Below are 27653 nucleotides of genomic sequence, written 5' to 3' on the forward strand. Positions count from 1 at the left end.
TTTGGGACAGAGGGTTGGTGGTGGTGGGGTGTGCATGCAATTTTCTAATATGGGTTTGTTTTGATCTAGCTTTTAATTTTGGTTGAGGCAGGTTTTGATGTACTATTAAAGGGACTCAATGGTTCCTTGGGAGAGGTCCTGGGGATGGTTTGGAATGTTGTTTAAATTGTTTGTTCGGCTGAATAGACTTCGCAGTCTTATCTGTTCTTTTTGTTTTTTACTATTTATTTTTTGTTTATCTTTAAGTGTATATAATTTTTCAGGTTTTTTCTGTACTATTTTTGGTTCTGATGTTTTTTTTGACCTCCATGGTGTAAGGATGGCATCGCGCATAGGTGGTGCAGGTGCAGACAATGATCTCTGTGTTGTCTCATGGAATGTGAATGGGGTTAATAATTTACTGAAGAAAAAGAAAGTTTTTCACATGTTACAGGACATGCATGCTGACATATGTTTTTTGCAGGAAACTCAAATTTTAGTAGATGAGATTTTTAATTTTGAAAAGGAGTGGGTGGGCTCCGCTCATGGCTCTTCATTTACAACACGGTCAAGGGGCGTGGCCATTTTATTTAGGAAGAAACTGCCAGTTAAAGTTTTAAGAGAGTGTGCAGATAAAGATGGTAGAATGATTGTACTGTTGGTTGAGATTCAGGGGGAATTGTGGACACTTTGCAATGTGTACGCTCCAACAGTAGATGATGGCTCCTTTTTTGGAATGGTAGCTCAAACTCTTTTAGATTTCAATAATCCTAACATTCTTCTTGGGGGAGATTTTAATACAGTGATTGATCCTATGCTGGATAGGAGTCAGGTCAGGCGAGTATTGCGTTGTGATCATCATCACCGAGCACTTGGATCCCTCTTGGAAGAGCATAATCTGAAGGATATGTGGCGCTTGAGAAACTTAGACAAACGTCAATACAGTTTCTTTTCTAGTGCTCATGGTGTATTTTCCAGGCTTGACATGTTTTTTACTAGTGGAAATGTGACGGAGAGTATTACCTCGTGTGATATGGGCAACATTGTATTGAGTGATCATGCCCCGGTGGTGATGCAAGTGAAACTCAAATTTCGGTGTGTGAGAACCTTCTCATGGAAGCTAAACACCTCAATCTTATTGGATGAAGAGATATTAGAAAAGATTGTTTCGGAAGCAAACTATTTTGTAGATGAGAATCGCTCAGAGGAAGTCAGTGTGGCAAACACGTGGGAAGCATTTAAATGTTGTATGCGAGGTGTTTGTTTGGGGCTGTCTAGTGGTAAACGGAAGAGGGAGGAGAGAAAGAGGTTAGATCTAGACCTACGTATTGGGGAACTCTCTCGAGACCTGATGCTTGATCCGACTGACTCAGTTAAATTGACATTGTTGAAAAAGCTTAAAAAAGAAATGGGAGACTTTTTGGCACTGAGGGCGGAACGTGGCTTGTTCTATTCTAAGTGTACTTATTTCGAAAAGGGTGAACGTTGTGACAGATGGCTGGCATACCGGTTGAAGAAAAAAGTTTCTGAGTCAGCAATTGCTTCTATGGTGGACCAGGAGGGTAGAATCACATTTGACCCCAATAAAATTAACACAATTTTTAAAGATTTCTATGAGAATCTGTATGGCAATGAGGCAGATATTTCGGGTAGGGGTGAGGACTTTTTTGGCAATTTGTGAACTTACCCAGGATTCAAGATTCGGAGCGTGATCTTCCTGGTAATATGATAATGGTTGATGAGATCAAAAGTGCTATTTCGGGGCTGAATGTAGGTAAATCCCGGATCCTGATGGCCTCCCATGTGAGTTTTATCGGATCCTCCCGAATTCGGCCTTGGAGCTGTTGAGAGATATGTTTGTTTCTAGCAAATTGGTAGGGACGTTGCCTAAAAGTACTAACCATGCTGCTATTTCAGTGTTTTTGAAAAAGGGTAAGGACAGTAACCTCCCGGCTAGTTATCGTCCAATTAGCCTAATCAACACCGATAATAAGATTCTGGCCAAGGTTCTTGCAATGCGTCTGGTGCATTATTTACCGGCCTTAATTGGTGTAGAGCAGTCTGGATTTATGAAACATAGGCGTACTTCCAGTAATATTAGGAAACTGATACTATCCATGGAAATGGCGGAAAAAATGTAATGTGATGCTGCTTTTTTCTCTAGACGCAGAGAAAGCTTTCGACAGGGTCAGTTGGGATTATTTGTTTTCAGTACTGAGGAAGATGAACTTGGGTGAAGATCTTGTTTCTTGGGTTGCTCTCCTATATGCCAATCCGACTGCAGCTGTTAAGACTAATGGGGTGATGTCGGAACCTTTTTGTTTGCACAGAGGTACACGCCAGGGATGCCCTTTTTCTCCTTTGTTATTTATTTTGTCAATTGAGCCTCTAGCAGTCTGCATTAAAAATGAACCAGTTCTACAAGGTGTTAATTGTTGGGGTGTCATGCAAAAGGTTTGACTTTATGCAGATGATCTCTTGTTGGTACTACAGAATTTGGAAGGGTCCCTGCCCTGTCTGATGAGGATTGTGTCTGATTATCACGATTGTTCAGGATACAAGATTAACTGCTTGAAGTCTGAAGTCTTGCCCCTATCCAACAGGTGTGATAAGGCTCTGGTCACGGGGCTGGGGTTTTCCTGGTGTGAGGAACGTATGCGCTATTTGGGGGTGTGGTTGACGCATACGGTCTCCATTATGGTTGAAGAAAACATGAGTGTACTTATTCGGGATTGTAAGATGGATTTGGAAAGATGGTCGCTGCTTCGTCTCTCGCTGTGGGGGAAAGTCAATGCCCTGAAAATGAATATGACGCCTAGAATTAACTTTGTTTCTAGTATGCTTCCGCTGAAAATTAGGAGTGGTTTCTGGAGAGATCTGGATCGTTTGGTTCAGGAATTTTTATGGGATCGGAAACCTCCAAGACTTAGTCTTTGGAAGTTGCAACTTCCAGTACATTTGGGTGGTCTGGGTGTCCCAAATTTTAGGGCCTACCATCTGGCGTTCTCGGCTCATTCTTTTATTCCGTTTTTGACGGGCGACTTAGATAGTTGGGCGGTGGCGGAGTTGAATGCCTATGGGCCGCTGGGCCCTGAAGCCTTGTTGACCACTAATACAAAGATTCCAGGTGGCAATCTGTTGACTACGTCTTTTTTGCAAAATTCATGGTTTGAAGTGTTATCATTCTTGGGCCGTGACGCTTTTAAATGTAGGGGTGCCTCTATCTGGTTGAATCCAAAGATTAGAGATAATTCTCGGACAATTTTTTGGCCTGATTGGTTTTTGATGGGTATCAAACTAGTATCTGATTTGGGGAATGAAGATCGTTGGTGGACAGCTGCGGAACTGAGGGAAAGATGTAATTTTGATGGGCTGTCGGACTCTGCTTATAGACGCCTAAAAAAAGCGGTTGGGGTGGTAGACTGGTCGGACTCGTGGGATGTTAGGGCTTTTCTGACAGGTTCGAATGATGAGAGGTATGGACTGGCCAGTCGAGTGTACAAGCTAATCGTATCACATTATCCGAGTAATGACAATTTGAGGACTGTTTGGAGTGAGAGGATTGGGTCTGAAATAGACATGGATGCCTGGAGGAATATGTGTGCGAATGTATCGCTGTGCTCGCTGAATTTGGGTGAGAGGTCTCGCCAGATAAAGATTCTGAATCGTGTATATTGGTGCCCGGAGACACTTCATAGAAGAGGAATGTCTGACTGTGAGGATTGTTGGGGATGTGTTCAAGAAGTTGGGTCACTGGAACATATGCTATGGAGCTGTGTGCGGGTGAGAGAGTTTTGGATCAAGGTGTGTGATGTATGTGAGAGGATTACGGGCGGTGGGTCTCTACTGGATTTTAGGACGGTAATCCTTGGAGATGATTCTGGGTTGGCCGATGTCAGCTCTGCACTTAAAAATGGTCCTTTAGGGCTTTCATTGTAGCCAAAAGACTGATTCTCCGTGGGTGGAAAGGTCAGGTTCCTCCTTCCTTTGAGGATTGGATTCAAGAGATGCATGGTCTGTCAAGGACTGAAAAGATGATATATAAACTGAAGGGTAAATTGTCATCATATGAGAAGATTTGGAATTTGTATAATAATTTTTATTAGATTTGATGTTTTTGCTGTTCTCTTGCATTTGCTTGTATAAATTTTCATGGTGAAAAAAAAGAAAAAAAAAATACCACGGCATGCACATTCAGACAAGGACAACAGGACACGTGTTACGCATTTAACATTTTATTAATACTGAATGCCCCTTCCTCCCTGAGGCTCCTCCTCTTCCTCCTTCCTCGCTCAGTCATTTAACCCTTGAATGTCCTTCACTTCCATCATATAACAGTACCCAATTACGAGCTGTGGTCGCATTGGGATATTTACTGCATAGGCCACATAAAAAGTATGGTATGCTACTTTCTATGTACTCCATGCAATAAATATCCCATGTAATCCCATCCGACGAGTAACTTTTATTTTAAAAAGAGAAAGTATTTAAAATACCACATGTCTCCTCCATTATGAAATTACTCATAACGAGGCCCTAAGTGGGCAAACCGCCAGCACACAGATATACGTTTAGAGAGTAGGGAAACAGCACAGCTGCAAAACAGGATGATCACGCCAACCACCACGAATGATGAGCCTTGGGTGTCCAGAAAGGGGTTGTCTACTGAATAAGTTCTCCTCCACCGTCTATTTGTCTTGAAACCTTGTATGAGCTTGATTAGAATGTGTACTAATGTCAAACTGTATCCAGAAGAGAGAACCAAGAAAGAGGCAAAGAATGGGGCGTGTGATGCACCGCAACCCCCTCTACACACCGCCAACACCCCAAGAAACTGATACTGGATCAACACCACATTCAATTTGTGGCTAGTGACTAGTGATATAGGGACGCTGGCTGAGAAATGGCAATGTACATACACAAGTTCTACTTCATCATTAGTTTGAATATTGTAATATGAAGTAGATGCGTACACTCCCCAGCAATATCTGCACATATGCATAAACAATAATGATGTGGATGATCAATGTCCACCTTTTGATTTAAATGGTTTCAAACATTGTGAATCATGTGTATGCATACCTGCTTGTGTCTTGAGCCTGTAAGGGCAAACCCTTAATATGTAACTGTGAGGGGGTATGGCACATTAAGGGGTAAGTCCTATTCTCTGCTATGCCTAATTGCCAAATTGTGTCAGTTATATAAATCCCTATACTAAATAATTGCAGCCACCCCCGAGCCCACGATCCCCTGATCCCCCAGCAAACGAGGACACTTACCTTGATGTTATTTAAGTTCACTTCCTGCACGCTGGGGTCATTGGCTTTTATTAGCTGGAGCGTTTCCTCCACGTTGGTGGTGTTGGGTGGATCCTCGTAGACTGGTTTGACCTTTTCCGCTTTCACCACACCTGCAACGAGAGAGACAATCACAGAGAGAATTCTGTGTATATCACACTGTCTTCAAAATCACACATAAGGCAGCTGGGAGTGAGAGAGGGGGTCATGGCAGACTCTGGCCTTCAATATTCGAAAGCCATGCCCAGTAAGCATCGTTGCCCTCTGATTCTAAATGTTCTGGTGGAAATCAAAAAGATGGTGTGCCTGGGGTTAGAAGTAGGATTGGGGGAAGACGATAAGGGTCACGGTGCGCCAGAAGACGTTGGTGATAAGAATGTACTTGAGTACCATATACCTCTCCTGTCTATGGAAGAGCCATTCATGTAGACACATTTTAATCCTGAAAAAGGTGGGTGTAACACAAGCACAACAAGTACAGGCATAGCCAATCATTTCCATGACCCTGGTTTAAGGGTCCCCTCTAGAACATTGATAGGAGGTGTCTGTTATTTACTATACGGTTTCCCGAGGGGCCACTCTCTCTACCCTTATGCATTAAGTTATGTTGTGCATGGGGCTAGGCTTGTAATATTATATGTTTCAGAGCTGTTGGACTCTATTCGTTTCTAGCACTTGTTTTGGGTTTCTCATTTAGGGTTTCTGTTTTTCTTGCTTTCCTGTCCTTGTTTCATTTGCAAGAATTGTTTATAGGAAAATGCATATGATTTATAACTCTGTTTAATTAATACATTAGGTTGTAATTTGGATGCAACCAACTTTTGATAATTGTCCCCTATGGGGCACACTATATTCAAAGTGAACATTGTGATTGGACATCACAAAATTATTCCTGGTGGAGAACACTCTGACAGTGCTTTTAATTGATCTCCCCGGTTGCCACTGGATTCGGGGGGAAGAAGTTTGAGGAGAAAAACGCCAACCATTTTAGCTTTTGCGCAGACATGGGGAAGGTATTTGCTTATGTGGCGTTGGAGTTGGACGAGTTAAATTCATGTTCAATGGTCTTTTATTGAAATTAAAATAAAACTAAGGCTGCACATCAACGTCCAAAGTCAAAAGTGATCTGTCCAAAACCTAACCAAGTAACTGGCCCTACCACTTTAGAAAATCATATGAAATGAAAGAGACAAGGACATGTCTCTGCGTGGGACCTGTGCCTGGCCCAACACTTGGATTTCTCCTCCAAGCAGGTTTTTTAAAAGTATGTCAATTTTGGATTGCTTTTTCCCTAAAAAGAAAAGCTGTTTTTTTTGGACAAATCTTTTTATTAAACGTTTCAATCGTATAACAGATGACATGACCATTTGGCCCAAACAAAGAAGGGCCATTATAGCATGTGATGTACAATGTGCCGTGTGAAGTCACGTCCCCCCTACTCTCCCCAACATTTCCCACCCCCACCCACATATGTATGCAAATATCCTTATAGCCTTCACATGAATGATGATACTACAGGTAGGAGCAATACAAACATCATGCCCAAATCCGTAGACAGCATGTTCACAGTCAGTGGGCCTCATTGCAACTTCCCTGGTCTGGACTGCGGTGATTCCGCGGCGGCAGTAACAAAGTTTCTGCGTCTGCAAGGTTGCGGAAAGACCAGCCGATTACGTGCTGTCAGTCGCAAGCACCACATGGACGCGGAAACGGTGTAACCGCCGTCACGGAAAAACCCACGGAAATGGACATAGCGGTGCCACAAGTAGCGTAAAACCCATTTCCGCCACCGTCACCACGGACACGGAACCGGAAATACCATGATCGCCAAAACAGGAAACAGAGAGGCGGCAATCATATAAAGCACAATCCATTGCCATCCAGAGTCAGCACAAGCAAAATCCACACTGTGAGAAGCCAAAAGGGACCACCAGCATGTCTTCCAGGATTCCAGCCCAGAGGCAGCACAAACAGCGCTTTAGCGAGGCAGAGCTAACTGTTCTGGTCGAGCACATAGTGGAGCATGCTGAGATGCTGTTCAGTGCTGATCAACGGCATGCTACACAGCAGCGGAGGAAGGAAGTGTGGGCGGAAGCAGCACGCAAGTGCACAGCTGTGGGCGTGACTGTGAGGAGTGTAAAGGACTGCCACAAGCGGTGGGACGACCTCAGGCTGAGGGTGCGGAACCTGATCTCCACACACCGCCAACGCAGCAGTGGGACAGGTGGAGGACCCCCTTCCCCACTGAGGCTGCAAACATGGGAGGAGCACTGCAGCAGTGTCCTCCACCTTGAGGGCATCCATGGGATCCGGGATGCTGAGGCAGGAGTGAGCTCACCTGCAGATGCTGGTAAGTGTGCAAATATGAATGCCATATAAGTATATGTAGAGGCCAGGAGTGGCCCAATAGACCCATTTACAACCCCCTCCCCCCAGGCAGTGCATGACTGGGCCAGTTGACCCATTAACAATCCCCCCACGCCCCAGGCAGTGCATTACTGGGCCAAAGGACCCATTAACAACCCCCCAGGCAGTGAATGACAGGGCCAATGGACCCATTAACAACGCCCCCAGGCAGTGCATGACTGGGCCAATAGACCCATTAACAACCAGGCAGTGCATGACAGGGCCAATGGACCCATTAACAAACCCCCCCAGGCTGTGCATGACTGGGCCGATGGACCCATTAACAACCCTTCCCCACCCCCCAGGCAGTGCATTGCTGTGCCAAAGAACCCATTAACAACCCCCCCAGGCAGTGCATGACAGGGCCAATGGACCCATTAACAACCCCCCCCCAGGCAGTGCATGACAGGGCCAATGGACCTATTAACAACCCCACCACCCCCCAGGCAGTGCATTACTGGGCCAAAGGACCCATTAATAACCCCCCCAGGCAGTGTATGACAGGGCCAATGGACCCATTAACAACCCCCCCCAGGCAGTGCATGACTGGGCCAAAGGACGCATTAACAACCCCCCCCAGGCAGCGCATGACTGGGCCAAAGGACCCATCATGAACCAGATGGTGACCCATATCACTACAATGCATTACCAGCAAAAAGCAGATGCATGTAAATGCTACTATTTAATGATCAACCTGTATGATGCATGTGATGCACCCATCAGGCACCACCACATAGCTAAATGCATGCCCTATGTGTCCCCACAGCCGTATCGAGTGACAGTGATACTGCACAACAGCCCAGGCAATCAGCTCCTGCACGTGTGCAAGCCTGCGCCCCTGCCCAGGACGATGCTGCCAGCAGTTCGGCATCTCTGCCCCCAGTAGCAATTGCAACACATGTGCCGGCCACCATCACCAACATCTCTACCATCTTCACGCTGCCTGATGCAGCACAGGTGCCACAGGCACCCATCATGCCAATGCAACCCACCACAGAGAGCATCTGTGTTGCAGAGGAGGCAGCATGTAGTGACAACAGTGCCCCGGCAGTGCAGTCTGATACAGGGCCACAGGGGGAGGTGCCCACCCTGGATGACTTGGAATCGTTCCATCAGCTAGAGTTCAGCCCCACATCACTCCACAGTCCTATGAGGTCACCTACCCCTTCAATGGCAGAGCTAAATTCCCGCAAGCAGCGGATGGAGGAGCAGCAGGCTACCCTCACCCAGCTGGTGGAGAGGCAGCTCAAGGAATGTAGGCTGCAGAGGGAGTGCTACAGCACATCTGTACGTCACCTCTCAAGGTCCATTGGACCCTTTGCCAGCACTATAGTCACCCTGGCACGCCATGTGCGGGAGGGCAATGACAACACCTCAAGGATGATTGAGTCCATGTTGATTGGCCAGCAGGCAAATCTTGCACATATGCCACCTATTCCAGATTCTGTGCCATCCAATACCACCACCCCATCCAGCTCCACCACTGCCAGTCCACGGAGGCGCTCGAGTCGGCTAACAGGGCTCTCGAGCAAGGATGCACAAGCACATAAGCGCACACGGAAATGATGACATGTGTGTCGGGCACTGCAGGACACATGTGGACTAGAGGGTGTGAGGGGGTGGGTACGTTTGGGAGGTGTGGGAAGACCATTAGGGGGTTTGAGTTTTGGGGCCTGGTTGGGGGTGGGTACGTTTGGGAGGTGGGGGTGGACCAGTAGGGGGTTTGAGTATTGGGGCCTGGTTGGGGGTGGGTACGTTTGGGTGGTGGGTGGGCACGGGTGTACAGCTTCCCTAACCATAGCACCTCCTTCCCTGTTGTTAATTCATCAGTATATCATCATTTCAAAAAAACATACATGAGTGGACATCCATCATTTCATTTCCAGTACAACAATTCATTTTTTGGCATCACCATATCCATGCAATGCTGTGAATGTGCTGCCTCTCAAAAGTAAATGCGAATCAGTGCATCCCGTGCTCATTGTCCATCTAGCGGACCCCCAGGAGGTGGTTGTGGCATCCCATCCCCATCTCTGTCTCCATCCCCATCTTCATCATCTGCGTCTGGGGGCATTGGAATGTTCCTGCGCAGGCACAGAATGTGCAGCATGGCACAAGGGACCGAACGTGGATTATAATTTACTGTATAGGAAGGGGGCGTCACATCCTTGTTTCCTTCTGGGTTCATATGAAACGTGATCACAGATGATTTATGAGGCATAGACAATCTATCCTGTGGCATTATTGCTGGTGTAATTAATCGTCTTTTATGGAACATGGAGCAACCCACCGGTTTCATAATCACTTCCTCGAATTCATTCATGTTTGTTTTGTCTAGTTGACCAGTTTCACTTCCGTTCCATTTCCCATAATATAAGGCATTCAGAGAGGCATGGCATGCAGAGGTCAATGGCAGGGGCTGTACATACCATCCTATTTCCTTATCACCATGCTGGGGCAAGTTGGCACAAACCCAACAGTTGTTTTTTCTTAGTATTGAGTGTGTCATGTTCATTATCAATAGTAATGTGTTGTTCCCATACCCTTCCCTATGTCTCTCTTCCTTTGGGGACAGGGTATAGGAAATCACATGAACTGGGCTTTCCATCATGGAAATGTTCACAACAGGCAAAAGTACCTCCAAAGGGTGCATTCCCTCCAAGTACCACAATACTGATATGGTTAGTATTGGGGCTAATATACTCATTATACACATTATTATTGCTAGGGCCAGCACACAATTCTTCCGACCATGTCCTTTTTTTTCACCTTTCTATGTACTGCGTTTAACTCATTATCAACATTGGTGCAGGAGGGACGTTTGCTGGTTCCGGCATCTTCTCTCGTCCTTCTTCTTCCGCCGTGCCCGTCGTGAATATCTCCTGTCGATGAGCTTCTTGGAATGTTAGAGAGTTCAATGTTCAATAAATGTCTACAGTCTTTCTATGCCAGTTCTTATCAGCCTGGATTGCTTAGTCGCTTGGCAAGATCTCTGTGCATTCGCACATTGCTCTAGAGTTTCAGAGCAGTTGCTTTTGTACCATGTGCGCCCCACTTGTCCGCTCGGGTTCCGGACACATGGATTTAGCACCGAAGAGTTGCGTTCGTTGAGCTGTCTGGTTTGCACAACCCTCATGCCACCCTCCTCTAGGCCTCCGGTTCCTACTTCATCCGAGAATAGAAAACAGAGGCAATAAAATCACAAAAAGATGAAGGTGTGATCACTCCTTTTTTCTGCTCCGTAGGTTATACCGATTTGCTCCCAGTATCGTGTGGTCAACAAATAGTGCGGGTGCACTTCCGGTCTCAAGCTTGGAGTCAGCCTGGGGCGCAATGGCAGATGATGATGGGCACCCAGGCAATGATGCAGGCTGTGGCGCAACAGAAGATGGTGGGCGCCACAGAGGTATACGCTTGATGTCAGACAGCAGTGATGCAGAATCTGCTGGACAACGTTGGGGCACTCTTTGCCCTTTCTCTTTTATGGCAATCTCATCAGGCTTTGTTTCAGGATCAGGCAGTTTCTGTGGCCAAGAACTGGCAATTGTATTTTTCGTTTCTGGAACCACTGTCTCTTTCTGGTCGTTCTCCCGATCAGTCAAAGTGTCAAGTGGTGGTGGGACTTTCTTGGCGTGTGTGGCATGTATCCACGCCTTTCGTCCATCCACTTGTATTGCCGTCTGCGTAGTCAGGAGGATCTGGTAGGGCCCACGCCACCTGGGTGCTAATGATGTTTTCCGTTCAAAATGTTTCACTAGCACCCAGTTTCCTGGCTCCAATGCGTGTCCTGGGCCAGTGTACCTTATGGGCAATGCCTCCTGCACCTGCTGATGAATCAAACACAGTTTTTTCATTAACAGATTACAATAGATGCTGAGTACAGGATGTTCCACTTCCCTCAGCCTTTTTTGCTGATGTGCACACCAAACATTTGCTGGTCTCCCCATGATGATTTCGTACGGGGAGAGCTCAGTTCTCGCCTGTACAGATGTTCGCATACACAGTAACACTATTGGTAATGCATCTACCCAACTTAGCTTGCTACATGCACAGATCTTGCTAATCCTGGACTTCAAGATTCCGTTGTGGCGTTCAATAAGACCAGCCGACATCGGATGTCTCGAACAATGGAATCGTTTATCAATCTGTAAACCTGCACAAATTTGCAGTATTACTGCACCTACAAAATGTGGACCATTGTCCGACTATATGACACGGGGCAGACCAAAGCAAGAGAAACACTCCTTTACCATTACTTTCGCCGTGCTCATGGCAGTGCAGTCTTTCAATGGATACGCTTCCACCCACTTGCTGAACGCACATATGACCACCAAAACATACTTCAAGTTTTGGCATCCGTCCATTTCTATGAAATCAAAATGGATCACCTCAAATGGCATGGGGAGAGGGCCAAAACTGCCTGTTGGAGTCACCGTTCCCTTCCCCACATTGTGTTGTAGGCACGTGATACAATTCTGTACCAACCTCTCTGCATTCTTTTTTATGAGTGGATTTTCCCAGACTGTGGCTAGATGTTGAATTATTTTCTTTGCACAAATATGGGTGGGACTGTGAGCCATTGTAACCATTGCATTTACATAGGCATTTGGCAACCTCCAATTCCCGCTCTTCTTGTCCACCCAACAACCCTCCAGATCCAATTTTGCAGAGCCCTCAGCCCACCCTTGTATTTCATCGACAGTGGCTTCCGCCTGCATCTCTTTGACAGTGACAATTCCATTTTCTATCATACAGGGTACTTCCTCTGACTGTACTGTTAACATTTTTGGATTCAAATCAGTGGCAGATTGTTTCACAATTCTGTCTGCAAATGAGTTTCCCTCTCCCACCTTGCATGTCACCTTTTTATGTGCTTCACATTTTACAATTGCCAAGTGCTTTGGACACGTAAGTGCAGACAGCAATCGTACAATCAAAGGGCCATGTTGGATTCTAGCCCCATGTGATGTTAGAAAACCTCTCTCGGCCCACAGTCGGCCAAAATTATGAACCACGCCAAAGGCGTATTGGCTGTCAGTGTATATGTTCACGCTTAGATTTTCAGAAATTTCACAGGCTCTCGTTAAGGCAAGTATTTCCGCAGCTTGGGCGAGTTGTAGGGAATTCTTTTACTCTCTACAATGCTTTTTAACGTGGTGATGGCATATGTGGCAGTTGATGTGCCGTCAGGTAATTTAAAGCAGGAACCGTCACAAAACAGTTCTTCATCTGGTTCCTTTAGTGTAGTATCACTCAAATCAATTCTCCCTTTCGTTTCCTCCTAAGTAACCATTAAACAATCATGGAGGGGCGATTCATTTCCACCAATGTCTTCCTCGGGCATTGGCATCAATTCTGCTGGATTCAAAGCGCTACACCTCATAATTTGGATGTGGGGTGCGAACGCCACTATTTCATATCTAGTTAATCTAGCAGAGGTGAGGTGTTGCGTCTGCGTTCTATTGAGTAGAACGTCTATGGCATGTGGCACCATCAAAATTAAAGTGTGCCCCAATACCATCCCTTCTGTTTGTTTCACTGACGCAACAGCCACTGCAACAGCTCGCAAACATCGTGGTAGTGCGCGCGCTACAAGGTCCAGCGCAGAAGAAAAATAACCGCATGGCCTATTTCTTCCACCTTGTTCCTGTGTTAAAACAGATAACACACAGCCTTCATTCTCATGCACAAACAACCTAAAAACTTTTTCATAATGTGGCATGCCCAAAACTGGAGCAGAACACAGTACAGTCTTGAGCAAATCAAATGCTTTCTGACATTCTTCATTCCATTGCAATGGCATCACTATATCCTTTTTTGTCAACTCCACCATTGGCTTCACAATTAATGCAAAATTCACAATCCACTGACGACAATAAGAAGCCATGCCAATAATAGCTCTGACTCCTTTCTGTGTCTTCGGAATAGGCATACCAGAAATGCTCTCTATTCTCTCTGGCGTTAGTCTTCTCCCTTCTTTTGAGAGTAGGTAACCCAAATAATCTATCTCCTTCTGACAATACTGAAATTTCTTTAAGCTCGCTTTATGGCCATGCACAGCTAGATGAGTCAATAACAAGACAGGACTCTTTTTACAAATCTCTTCCGTGTCAGCAGCAATTAACAAGTCATCAATGTACTGGAGCAATAAACAGCCTGTCGGAAGTTCTAACATGTCTAGCTGTTCTTTTAATGCTCTACTGTATATACTCGGACTTTCAGTGTAGCCTTGTGGAATGCGTGTGAATGTGAATGATTGCCCTCCTAACATGAAGGCAAACAAATATCTGCTTTCCTTGTGTACTGGAATGCTGAAGAAAGCATTCTTCAAATCAATAACACTAAAGTATTCTGCTGAAGCAGGATTCATGGTCAAAATTGTGGTAACATCTGGAACTAATGGGAATTGGGGATCAACTACTTTGTTTAATGCACACAAATCAATTATGAAACGGTACGGTACCTCATTACCCCCTTTCTTATATACTGGAAGAATGGGGCTATTGCATGTGCTGCCTGTAATCTCTTCAATCACTCCCAATTTCACCAAGTCAGAAATAATACTTTTCAATCCTTTCTCTCCTTCTGAAATTTTATACTGCGGGATGCGCGGTAACGTTACTCCTTCTTTTAAAACAATTTTCACTGGCTCTATCTTCAAGCATCCCACATCAATGTCATTCACTTCCCAAATACAAGTTGGCACCTCGCTCAATTCCCCTGTTAAAGGTTTAGTCACAAATTCAGATGTTGGCATATTCTGAGGAGAAATGGTCAAGAATACCCCATCTGGTGTACAGTGGATAACTGTGCTTAGTTTTTTCAATAAATTTAATCCCAGCAGATTTTCCCCACAATTCTCTGTTAAAAGAAATGGACAATGTTCAGTAAAAGGCCCTATGTCACTGCTACTGATTTGGACTCGGGATGTATTACCGGGGTACCTGCAAACCCTACTGAGATATTTTGTAGCCCTGACAGAGGTATATCTGGAACCAAGTGATGGTCTATCGAGCACTTCTGTGCCCCCGTATCTACAAGGAATCTATGCTCTTAATTCCCGACTTTCATCTCTACGTAGGGTCCTTTCTGATTCACGGGAATGGACACCAGTTCCGACCCCTGTCATGGGCTGTCCCGTTGCGGTAGCAACACATCATCCGAAGTGTAGTCACTGCTATTATTGTAATATGCACCCGATTGAGTATCAAAAATGTTCCCGCCTCTTCCTCTATTTCCATTTTGTATACTCTGCTGATTTTGACTATGGGTAAAAGTAGTTTGATTCGGAGCCTGGGCTTGATTCTGTGCACAATTCCCTTGATTATTCTGGTGCAGCAGCATATGGTTCCTGTTGTGGCCATTTGTTCCTGGGTGCCCTCTGTGCTGCCTTCTCTGACCATACCCGCCTCTATTTTGCAAGTGTGGACATTGCGCTCGCCAGTGTCCTTCCTCTCTGCAATACGCACATTGATTTAATCCCAAAGGCCATCCATGCATGTTTAAATTATTTCTGCCCTATGCATTTCCCCTTCCCCTGTTGTGTCGTGATACTTCCTGGAGTAACACCCTTGTTTTCAAATTTGTTCTATCCTTCGCTTCTCTTTCTTTCTCGGTATTCACTTGATTCTCGTAATATTGGGCCATGTGTAAAACTTCTCCTAACGTTTTTGCTTGCCATGCACTTTCTGATGTCATTATTAAATTTTGAATCGGGAGTATTAATACTCTCACATATTTATCAACAAATAACCTTTTTCCCGCTTCCCTGCTTACATCCTGCTAAAATCTGTAAATACCTCTTCGAATCTGTTAAAATAGTCTATAGCCAGCACGTCCTTACCTTGAACACACGCAGTCAATTTGTACCATTGAATTCTTTTCTCTGGGACAATTTCTTTCAATCTTTGTACTATTTGTACTATTTGTGCCGGCAACGCTATCATATTCGGCCCTGGCTTCGTACCCACTCCTTTATCTTTATCCTCCTGTATTAAATTTGCCCAAGTGGCGCCATAGGCTGTCTCATCATCTACCTTCCTTATTCGTTTCCATATGTCCGCTGGCAGAATTACGGGGAATATTAGATCTATATCACTCAGAGTGAACACTGAGGATTACAATAAAGACTCTACTTCTTTATAGAAACCCGATGGATTTTTCCGTATGTCAGGAATTGTTTGTTTTATATTATTCACTTCCTGTCTAGACAAGGCGACGTGCACATATTGGGCTGTGTAATGTGCTGGAATTACCTGAGCTGGCATAGTGCCTACCGCAGGAGTCTCTATTCCCAGATCGAGGGATAAGGCTGTTTCTCCTGTCGCTCGTTCCATTGCCCTCTTATATACTGCCATGGTCTCGGGGGGGGGGGCTGGCTTTCTCCTCGCTTATATCTCTGTTTATCAGATATTCAACCATCGTCTGTAGTGCTTTCCTTTTCATCGGTAAAGAATATTCATGAAATATTCCATGTATTTCCATTGCGGGAATACTAGGATCTGAAATCCACTTTAGCGCTTCACGTGTGCATACTTTTAGTACACCACTAACCTGACCTGGTGGCAGCAAAGATTTCTGCATATAAGGTCCCGCCGCTTTCTTCCTACCAATATCCTTCCTCCCATACCCGGGTGTGGCAACTACTTCAGAATATTCCTCATCAAGTTCATTGTTAAGCTCAAACAGTCTGTTCACATGCTCTTTTATTTCTTCATCTCTCCCTCTACAATGGGCTAATGCATTCAAATCTAACAATCGCTGCGGTGGTTATTTCCCAAATAACTTTTTCCATTGTGCTGACAAATAATCCCCCATGCATTCCAACAATACCTGTCTCTCATTGTTCCTTCTGAAGTCATACAGTGACGCTAGCGTGGATGCCCCATCATTCTCGTCTATATACATTTCCGCCTGTTCTTGCAGCTCACGCTTTCTCTCCTTGCTGATCGCGCTGCTGGTCACTCTCATACATTCACTTTGCTCAATTTCTCTCATTGGGGGGGCAGTCGGGACAGAGGCACCCTCTTGGGCGGGAGGTACGGAAGGGGCAGTGAGAGTGAGAGATGTCTGTTGGGGCTGTGATAGTTGCAAAACACTTGGGGCTGGCTGACTAGTGGGCAGTGCAATTACTGATGCAGCCTGTGGCGTTGCTGGGGTTGGGAGGGGCTGAGCAACAGCAGGAGGAGGTTGGATGACAATTACTGACGTAGTCTTTTTAGTCTCTCCCCTCGGGCCTTGTTTTGTTTCAGTTAATATTTTGTTCATTAATTCGTCTGAAGAGTGTAACTCTTTCAGTGGATATATTTTTTCAATATTCTATTGATCGCGTCTATTTGCCTTCCTCAAACTATTACTCCACTCCTCCTCCTGTTTCTCTCTACTTCTAGATAGGAGCATTGCTTCCCTCCTCCAGTCCCTAAGCATATCAAGTGCCTCAGGGCGTGCTTTCTTACTTATCAAAACCTTTTCCAGGTTATCTATCCGATCCATCTCAAAACTACCATTACTCGGCCACTGAAGATGTTCCTGCTTTCTGATTTGCTTATGCCAAATTTCACAAAACATTATTGCTCCCACACCATACTTTACATACATATCATAAGCCGGCGTTCCCACCGGAGTCGCAACCTGGCCAGTTTCCAAAGATTGTTCGCCGCAGCGGAAAAATCCCGCTAAGGTGGACAATACCCCAGGCATGTTTTAACCTTACCCTTGGCTAATCAAACTTACTCTGGGTGTTTGATTTTGCAAAATCAACTCTCAACCAATATCAGGATCACTTACGAATCGGGGCACGACTCACCTGATTAGTCAATTTGTCTTTTCAAGACACAATTCGTCCGTATACTGACGCAACTAATGACGTTGTGTCTGCGTATCTTGGCTCGGCCTCGTTTCGGGACCCTCGCCCCTTTGTTCGCTGGCCGGGGACGTCGATCAGGAATCAGCTGTGTGCAGATCTGCAGCAAGGAATCTCATCACTTATGCAGGGCACCCCGAACACCTCTTGATCCCGGCTCGATCGCTCCCATCCTCGCCGTTCTTAACGCCTTCCTTATTTTGCAACGTACACGATGGAATAAGTGGGGGAGGGTCCCTATTCGGGTGCCATCTTGAAGGGGCCCCTGAGGGACCCTCGGATGTGGAAACAAGGCACAATCACCACACACAAACTGATACGCCAGACACGAGGTTGTATTCCCAAAATCTAGGGTTTATTTCAAAAGAAATAGTCCCAGTTGGCCAAATGGTCCCACGCCCCGCAACGTGTGTCTAACATACCTCGCGGGACGCAAGAGAGCGAAAATCATACATCAGTTACATATATACAAAATTAGCATCTTACAATCAGTAATGACACATTTGACACATTTGATGCCGCCCCTAATTCATTCCCTTTGAGGTGGAGGCGATGATTGATCATGGTGACGAATATGACACTTTAGATCACCATATTTAGTAACAGTTTGCAATCTCGAATTTACATACACTATTCTTTATTTGTGAGAACACAGCGCTTCTGTTTTCATGGACAACCTGCGCGTAGGGGGGCTGGCACATTCCAGGCCTTACTATCTCCTGGTTTCGATTCATGCTCTAGAGGTCAGCTTGCTCTCCGGGGCCTCACAGTGCTCAGAAGAGGGGCCGTAAAGAAGAACATAATTCATACCCTTTAATATTAGTTTTGTGCATTGCTATTCTTTTAAGGAGACTCACTGGCATCCGTGTACTGATTAAAATGCCTTGCTCCTTGCCTTCAAGGATATGTGCGGGAGGGAACCGGGCATTTCTGTCTGGCTCTCCAGCGTAATGTTTCAACATGTCTTTAGTAACCTTGGACCATTGAAGCGGAATCATATCTACAGCAAAGCAGTTTTACATGAGGCAAAGTAGCAGCGTTAGAGAGAACAGAGAAAGAAAACAAAATGGCGATTCTGGTCATCTTAAATTGGCCGCACTCTAGTTGAGCTAGTAACTATGTAATGACTAATGAGTTTATATTCTTAACACTTTAAATAAGGTGGTTGGTCTTCGGCCTTCCGTTCGAGGGGTGTCTAATTTTCCTAGACTGACATCCTGCCCTTCATACACCCCCGCACCAGTAATCGGCCTCTGCTAATTCTCCAAAGCGATCTGCTAGCGCATATTTGGCTTGGCACTTGAGGACTGAGCATTCTAGTGAGTGCATCCTAGTTGATAGGGACAGCCAGGCCTGCCTGTTGGGCACTGCGTCTGCCTTCCGGTGGAGGACAAGGAGCATGTGGCCTGCAAAGAGCATGGTGTGGACAAGCTTCCTAATCACAGGGTCGGCATGCCATTCTTGATGGTTAGCGTCAAATAGCATTGGACCTGGCTCCAGACTCAGTGTGACCCGTGAGCGTGTGTGAAATGAGAGTGTACCATTGCCCAATATGCCGTGACCTTCGCACAGCCTCATAGGAGGTGAGCCAGTGTGCCCAGCCCCCCGCAGTGCCACCATATATTGTAAAATTATCTCAAGCAGGGGTGGGAAGTCATATTTTGTTCTAACTCTCTTTCTCCAGCTGTGGCTTTGGTGCGAAGAGTGCGTTCAGTCATGTGCGATCAAATCACTGCCAGAAGAGTGTGGTAGCACAGCCAGTCAGTCCCCTCCAGATGAAGTACCTGTCTGGCCTCCTGGAACCCAAGGGGGACTCAAACCTCAAAAAGGTCAATTACTCTGATCTGTGTCCAAAGGGTATTTTGGTGGGTATGCAGGATATGGTCTAAGCCAGTCACCAGGAAGCCTGCACGCTGATCCCTGCAGGCACATCACGCACGTCAGTGCCCTGAAGTGCCCTCATTCTGTGCCACTGAATCACTGCCGGGCCTAACTCAGGGTGTGAGCTGATCGATTTGGGAAGTTTGGTCAGCAGGATGGCCAAGACTTCAAGGGGGTGTAGGGTGACATCTGGGCTATTTCTATAGCCCTCCAACCCGTGATGTCTGTCACATAGAGCCATTGTTTGGCACAACACACTTGTGCAGCTAGGTAGTACATCCGCCACACCGGCACTGCCAGTCTCCCATCACCCTTGTTTGCTTGCAGCACGTCAAGCCGGATCCACACCTTTTTACATCGCCAAATGAATTTAGTTAGCTGAGCATCTAGCTCCTTGTACATTTGGGGTGCTGGAGCGCATGGCAGCATTATCGCCAAGTAGGTGAGTTTAGTGAGAGAATTCATTTTAATGGCGTTGATTCGCCTGTAAGAGATAAAGGCGGCTTGCTCCATTTGGCCAAATCAGTTGTGATCTTTTGGAGGGTAGAGGGATAGTTCAGCTTCGTGATTTCGTCCAGCAAGGGGCTGCTATCCACCCCACTATGTTTTATGGAGCGTAACTGGAGGCAGAGCAGGGCTATCCTGCCAGGGTCCCAGGGAATGTCATTCTTAAGCGGGATGATCTCAAACTTCGACCAATTAACCTTGTACCCGGTCATGGAACCAAAGTCTTGAAGTCGCTGCTGCAGTCAGAGGAGTTAAGTCTCATAACCACTCATGTAGATCAACAGGTCATCGGCATACAATAATGCCCAGTGTTGCTCCCCCCCTCGCAACATTCCCAACCACCTGGGATCAGTGCAAAGTTTCTCAGAAAGAGGTTCAATGGAAAGTGCATACAGAAGAGGGGAGAGTGGGCAACTCTGTCTGGTGCCTGAGTAGATTGGGAACGGACCGGAAGTGACCCCGTTAGTTGTCACCGAGGCTGCAGGCCCCTTGCATGGCTACCTAATTAGCCCAAGGGGCGTTGGGGGGAAGCCATATGCGGCCAGCACACGAAACATAAAGTCCCAGGGGACTTTATTAAATGCCTTTTCAGCATTGATTGTCAAAATGACTTCCCGCAGATATCCTTTCCCGGCTATGAGATGGAGCAGCCATCGCACATTGTCCACCCTGTATGAACACGGTCTGATCCTTGTGTATCAGCTGCGGCATAACCTTCTCGTCTCTCCGCGCCAGACATTTGGCCAGAATTTTGGCATCTGCATTGATATGTAAGATCGGCCGAAAGGAACCGCAGTATTCGGGGTCTCAACCCTTTATATGGAAAATTACAATGTTTGCCATGAGCATTGACTGTGGTAGCCGTCCCTCGGCTTGTGCATCTGTGTACACATTTTCGAGCCGTGGGGCCAGGCGATTAACCAGTGATTTATAAAGAGCTATGGGCAGTCCATCCAGTCTGGATGCCTTGCTCGCCAAGAGTGAGCCTAAGGCCCGGGCTCTCTCGTCAGCTCTGATCGGATGACCCAGGTCAGCCCTCTGAGTAGCATTGAGCCTCTCAGGGTGGATCCTGGCAAGGATTCGTCAATCTGGTGTGGAGGGAGCAGTTCCAGCTCTGTATAAAGCTTGCCGCAGAATTCTGCAAACTGATCGTTTATATCCTGCTCACCAGTAAGGGGCGCCCCGTTGCGGTCTCGTATACTTACTATGCTTTGTGTGGCCTGCTTGGCATGGAGAGTGAGAGCCATCAAGCGGAGGGGACGGTCCCCGTTCCGGTAGTAATTCTTTGACCAACTGGTAAACGATTTTTGGGCCCGTTGATTAGCAGTGTGTTTCAGTTTGGCCCAAAGTTCGAGGAGATGGGCATAAGCTTTGGGGTCACAGGTGCACTTGTGTAGTCTCTGAATGTCAATGACTAGCGAGTCTCATGCTGCTGCCATATTTTCATCTTATCGGCCCACCTAAAGATGCACTGCACTCTGATGAAAGCTTTGTAAGCCTCCCAGCAGGCCGCAAGAGGGTAGTCCAGGGTCAGATTCACTTGTCAGAAGCCATCTATGTCGTCCTCAAGTGCTCCAGGAAGTTGTGATATCCCAGTTCCCTTAGGTTAAGGCACGATGCCAATCTGATACCCAGGGCCCCTGGGAGTGTGACACAGAGAAGCACTGGCGCATGATCTGACACTACTGTTGGTAGTATCTTGCTTTGTTGCACTAGAGATAGTGAAGTAGCAGGAGCTAACCAAAAATGTAGTCTGGAGTATGCCCCATGAGGGTTCGAAAAGAAAGTATGGTCGCCACATATCTCCAAATCACAGTTTGGAGAGAAGCTTGCTTGCACGAGGTAGGTGCTCTGAACCAGCTGTGGGCCTTGGCAATCTAATGACATGTCAATTATCATGTTCCAATCCTCCCCAATAAAGGTGAGGTTTCCCAGAAGGTGTGCACAGCTAACAAACATGTGAGGAGAAAAGGAAGGGGCATCCGTAGTGGGCGCATACACATTCAGGAATGTTACGAGGTGTTATGCAATGTGGCCATGGAGCAGGATGTACCTCCCCTCCCCGTCTGTGATTCTGTGGATAGTATGGAATGGGATGCACTTGTGTATGAGAATCAATACCCTTTTCTTTCCTCGATAAAGGGAGTGCGTGGCCACCCCACCCATGCACGGTTTAGTTTGCCCAACTCAACCACATCCAGGTGTGTCTTCTGTAAGAACACCACATCACTCTGCAGGTCCCGCAGATGGTTAAGTACACACCTTCTCTTTATTGGGTGGCCGAGCCCCTGCACATTAAGAGTCAACAGTCTTAGGTCATATGCCATAACGCTCTTGAGGGGAGTGGGCCAAAGCGGGGTGGTGCTCCTGAACGCATGCACCGTGAAATGCTACCCATCGAATGCTGGACGCATACATAGGCATAAACCAATTCCCCAACATTTCAAACCCAAAAACAACCAATAGGAACGTAATACCAACATTGGGATTTATGAACAGATTCCTAATACTAATGTGGGTAATCCCATATATGGGGAAGGACACAGTGGCAACCATGTAACCTTCCCACCTTCTCAGCTTGCCGGTGCACCTTACCATGAACCCCGGCTATCAACCCAGGGCAACCAAACTCAACTAAACATCAACCGAACCCCAACCAACCATGGGGGGAACCCCAGGAAAACTAAGGCGGCAAGGCAGGCAGGGTCAGCGCGCACCCTTGGATATGGTTTGTGGCGTGCGTAGTGTAACCGTCGGTTCCCCCCGCCCGCACTGCAACCTAAGACATAGACAGATATGTGAGGGCACACCATTGGGTCCTGAGCATGGGGGTACCATTTAAACTATCAGGGAGGCTGCTGTGCAGCAGGAGATTTGGCTAGCCAACAGTCTAATGGTTGTCATATCAGGGGCCTCGCAGTCTTGTGGTCTGGGCCCATTGGCCACCTGCCTGCATGCTTCCGTTTATCTTTTGGCCGCTGCTTCTGGTGCCACTGCATCAGTTCCGTTCAGCTAGGTTGGGCGTCGGGGCCGTGGCAGCGGGAAAGTCAGAGGAAACCATGTCCCGGTGCTGAAGAAGTGCCATGCTTCGCCCGGGTCGTCGAAGGAGTGCCACCGCTCATTGACCTGAATACAACACACGGCTGGGAATTCTAGATAGAATTTATGGCCTGATCCCCTTAGTGCCCCAAATAGAGGATGTAACCCCTTCCTCCACCGCAAGACCTCGGCATAGTAATCGTTGAAGTGTCTGATGTCTACTCTTTCAGCCTGCAAGGTGCTTGTGGTACGAAAGGCACATAAAATGGCCACCTTGTGCTGAAAATTGAAGAGGTATATTGTAATGGGACGTGGACACTCGCCCGCAGCAGATCTCATGGTAGGGGCTCTGTGCACCCGCACAATCACATAGGACCTCAGTTCTGAGATATGCAGTTGCTCCTGGAGGAATTAGTATATATATATATATATATATATATATATATATATATGCTTCAAGGTCTGGGCCCTCGGCTGGCTTAGGGAGGCCCACCAGGTGAAGGTGGTTACGGCGGGCCCTGTTTTCCTGATCTTCCACCTTTGCCCCTAGATGTTGCACCTTTCTTATCAGCCCCTCCAATTCCATGGTGGCCGTTGTGCAATTGTCTTCCAGTGCACTTGATCCCTTTTGATGTCTTGAACTGTGCTCTCTGTCTCCAGTGTCCACTGGCCAATAACCCTCATTTACGAGAGTATCTCTTGGAGTTGTTTTTGTAGCTTCATTTTGGGTTGTTGGTGCGCACAGTGGTGCAGTAAGCCCTTAGCAGGATCTAGCCCAACCCCTGCATCTGTACAGAGGTCAGAGGCAGATATGGCCATGCCCAGTCAGCAAGCACATGGCAGAAGAGAGCGGTTCACCTTGCTTGAGCTTTCAGTTTATACCAACAGGTTCCTCCCAGCCTTAATCCTGCGTGTCAGGATGGCATCCAGGGTGAGGGGCCTCTGTGTGGCCTCCAGCCCACGGCCCTCGCAGTGAGTGATGTGGCCACAGTCCCTGCAACCAGGGCCATTTGACAATGCAAAGTGGTAGTCAGATCCTCGCAAACTGTTTGGGGCATGTTGCACCAATCACTCACTCGGGGTTGCATAAACGCCCCACCTCAGCATCCCCTGTCCCACAGTGGTCTGCGTGGCCTGGAGTCTATAACTGGTAAGGTCTGCTCCCCCACCAGGCAGATTATTTAAATTCAGGGCTGTTTTGTTGTGCAGTTATGTTCAGCCCAGCACCATGGTGCAGAGATTATAGGGCGTCTTCACATTATCCCGGCAGGTTTGGAACATGAAGTTATGGGAAATATTTTTGGGATAATTGAGTCACTCACCAGGTGGGACACTCCCATCAGCGGGGGCCACCCTGCGTCCTGTCATGCATCCTTGGCCGCCAGCACAGCACTGATGCAGGTTGCAGCTCACTGCTAATAGTTGGGCACGCTATGCCACCATTTCAAAGCGCTGTCGTCGGGGCATCTCAGTGCTTCAAGCAATGCACCAACAATGTCATGAGGGGACCCACACCTGGCACGGCCAGCCACCACCACCTCACTTCACTGCGATGGTGCAATGTCAGTTATGCCCAGCGTGGCAGCCCAAGGTGTGTGCCGGCCGAGGCAGCACCTCTGCTGTCATTGGGCGCCGGAGCTGATAGGATTCTTGCCATGTCCACAGGCACCATCCATCATGCTGCTGACTGTCCTTCACAGGGCCAGAGGCGTCCTCAGTCTCATCGGAGGGACAACGGCTCAACCTTCTTAACGCTGTGGCAGGGGGGCGCCATTCATCCAGGCAGCGGCTCTATTCCAATGCAGCTCTCATGCCGAGAACCGCTATGGCTTCATGCACGGCCCTCTCCCACAGGGCCCTACCGAGTATGCTTTGCATGGGCCGTCACTGTGTTGGCAGGCATCCATCTCCTCTGGTTGGCTAGCTCGGTCACCAACACAGCGTCAGACTCCCTGCGAGTCACTGAGCCCATGACCCACAATGCTTCATCGATCCAGGTGGGCTATGCAGTCCAGTTTGTCAGTAGAATGCTCACCTCTCCCTGAGCTCTGCTATCCTACAGCCATTTTGTTTGAGTGCCAAAACACAGGGTTTTTAACAGTGCCACAAAGTTCCAACAAAGCTTATGAAAGTTCTTGGAAAAGTAGAACCCAATTATGGGAAATGTCATTTCTTCGGTATAATACAGTTCTCAGGCCTCTCCGTAGGCTCTAGACCTCAGCTTTTCAAGGCTAGGCATAAGGTTTCATTCTTCTCAAGAAAAACAAGGTTTCTTTAATGTGACTGCACGATTTCCCCCTTATTGATGGACAGCAGAGGCTTTGCTAAGAAGAGCGTGAGGAGGCTATAGCCCTGGGTCTTTTGGTTGTAGCCACGGATAGAAGCTCAGGGGCTACAAACAAAAGGCTAGCTAGCTTCAAGTCCTGACCGTTCTGACATTAGCATAGCCCTGGACCTTTCCCAGACCTAGCAAAACCCTTGAATGACAGTAACCTTGCCTTGCAGGTTTCAACCCTCCAGGTTTGCCTTCCCTCCAATTCTGTACGTTATATTTCAGGTTTCTTGGACTTCTCAAAGCCCTACGGCCCTCTCTCAGGCTTGCTTTAACAAGGCCTCAGTACTGCATCTGCCTGCTCGGGTTTTCCGGGTTCCCGTAACTCTTGTGGCTTCCCAGCCTCGGAAATTAAAGTCTCTCCATTTCCCGTGGCTCTCCAAACCCGTATTGCTCTTTGGTAGGCTTGTTATATTTCTGTTTGGGTTTTCAGGTCTCCTGTAAAACTTGTGGCTGTCCGGCTCTCTCAATGGCGTTACTTCTTCGGGAGCATTCGCTTCCCTTATTTTTAAGTCTTTCAGGGCTCTCTGAAGCCCTATGTCCTTCTGATAGGCTTAATTTCTCTCTCCTCTGGTTTATCAGGCCCCCGTAACCTTGTCGGCTTCCCCAGCCTTGACAGTCTCTTAAATTCTCAGGGCTCTCTGAAGCCCCATGACTGTCCGATAGGTTTCCTTTCTCTCTTCTCCAGTTTATCAGGCTCCTGTAACCTCATCGGCTTCTCCAGCCTCAAAAATCTCTCAGTATCTCTGGGCTCTCGGAAGCCCTATGGCCCTCTGATGTGCTTGCTTTCTCTCTGCTCAGGTGTATCAACAACCTCATTGGCTTCCGCAGCCTTGATTATCAATGTTCTTACCTCCCAATTGTATTCTCTCCTCTAAAGCATTTGCTTCTGTGCAGTTGCTCGTCCCAGCAGCAAATGTGTTTCTTGTGCGGAGCTTGAGGATCCAGGCTCCCTGCCGTATTCCGGTCTTGGCATCGGTTATCAGGCCACAGGCCCACCACAGCTTCCTTGTGGCCACACCACCAGAGAAAACGGTTGATGCTCTGTCTCTTTTCTTAACTTGGCTTCCCAGTCGGTCAGGACACCAGCCTTCCGGCATCTTGTGAGCAACTTGTTCACTTCCCATGCTACCACTGGCTCTGCGATCTAGGGTGGATACGCCCCTCCAACACATCTTTCCGTCAGAGGCCAGCCTCTGCGTAGGATTCTTTCTCCTTGCCTCAAAGTTCCTCTTGTTTTATCAACATCATCGGACACAAAAAAGGTGTATCCTTCTTCTCTGACTGTGGCCCTCAGATGAGATCCAGCATTACCTGGAGCCAAAGAGCTGAATACAAAATAGTTTCACAAAAACTATGTTGCTGTTCTTTGACAGTGGAGTTCAGGTGAGATCCAACATTACCTGGAGGCAAAGAGATGTCACTGTTTGGTGGAGTCAAAACAGAAGTGACATGAGTCTTTCCAGTTCTCATGTAGGCAGACAATGTATTCCAGACTGGGAGTTCCTTATCGGAATGGGAGTCCTTGTCCCCAAGAGGGGAGTCACTCCCAGTGAGGTCCCACTTGCCCAGAAGCTCAGAGATGGTCTTGATGAGTGGGCTCTCCTCCCTAGCCTCAGAAGGGGTGGCACCCCCCTGGGGAGAAAGGACCATTAACCTTGAATCATCCTACCAGGCACTGCCATAATATAACCATACGAGGTCAGTGCCAAGCAAATGACTGTCTAATGCCTCTACACAAGCCAAATGTGTTGGCTCTGCCAATACTTAATTTTAACAGGGCATCTGTGTAAGGACTACATATTAAGGACACATACTGCTTATAAGTCAAGTGGCTGAAGGCACACTTGGTTAATACATTGTTCTAATACCAGGAGCTCTTTTACAGCAGCACTTAAGCCATCAACTCTCAGAAAATGGCTAAGAAACAATGCTGGCCCTACACAGCAGGAAGTGTAATGTTACTGCTTGATGGAATTAGTTAGATCCCACAACTTTTGGATGATTTCTCAAAATGTACCATTTTACTAAAGTAAACTGTTCAATAAATGCTCACTATCCCTACCCTGATGAGGATTTCCCTGCCTACCATAAACTAAAGGAAACACTATCAAAAGGATATCTGGCCCTCAAACATATACAAAACTACATAAGACAATATATGGCAACTCACTACAACATTCGCAACTGCCTTTATAATGTATTCACAGGGCCTCATCATGAGTTGGGTGGTAGCCCTTAAATGTGTTGGTAATGGGGTTACTGCCGCATTTAAAGGTCCACCCAATCATGAGTATGGTGTGTTTACCCCAGCTCAGAGATGGGGATAAACACGCCTGCAATATGCCGA

At 47.0% G+C, this 27653-nt stretch overlaps 1 protein-coding gene across 7 annotated transcripts in view; it reads right to left on the reverse strand.

The window, feature by feature from the left end:
- Nucleotides 1–27653, reverse strand: part of LOC138504370 (tropomodulin-2-like) — a 462370-nt gene that overhangs the window by 81781 nt on the left and 352936 nt on the right. For all 7 annotated transcript variants that reach the window (XM_069624820.1, XM_069624821.1, XM_069624822.1 and 4 more), the window contains exon 6: nucleotides 5259–5389. In XM_069624820.1, the coding sequence (XP_069480921.1) occupies nucleotides 5259–5389 (131 nt within the window). The remainder of the gene's footprint in view (nucleotides 1–5258; nucleotides 5390–27653) is intronic.

This window comes from Ambystoma mexicanum, chromosome 11 (genome assembly GCF_040938575.1).
Source record: "Ambystoma mexicanum isolate Mex_15411 chromosome 11, UKY_AmexF1_1, whole genome shotgun sequence".
NCBI classification, from domain to species: Eukaryota; Metazoa; Chordata; class Amphibia; order Caudata; family Ambystomatidae; genus Ambystoma; species Ambystoma mexicanum.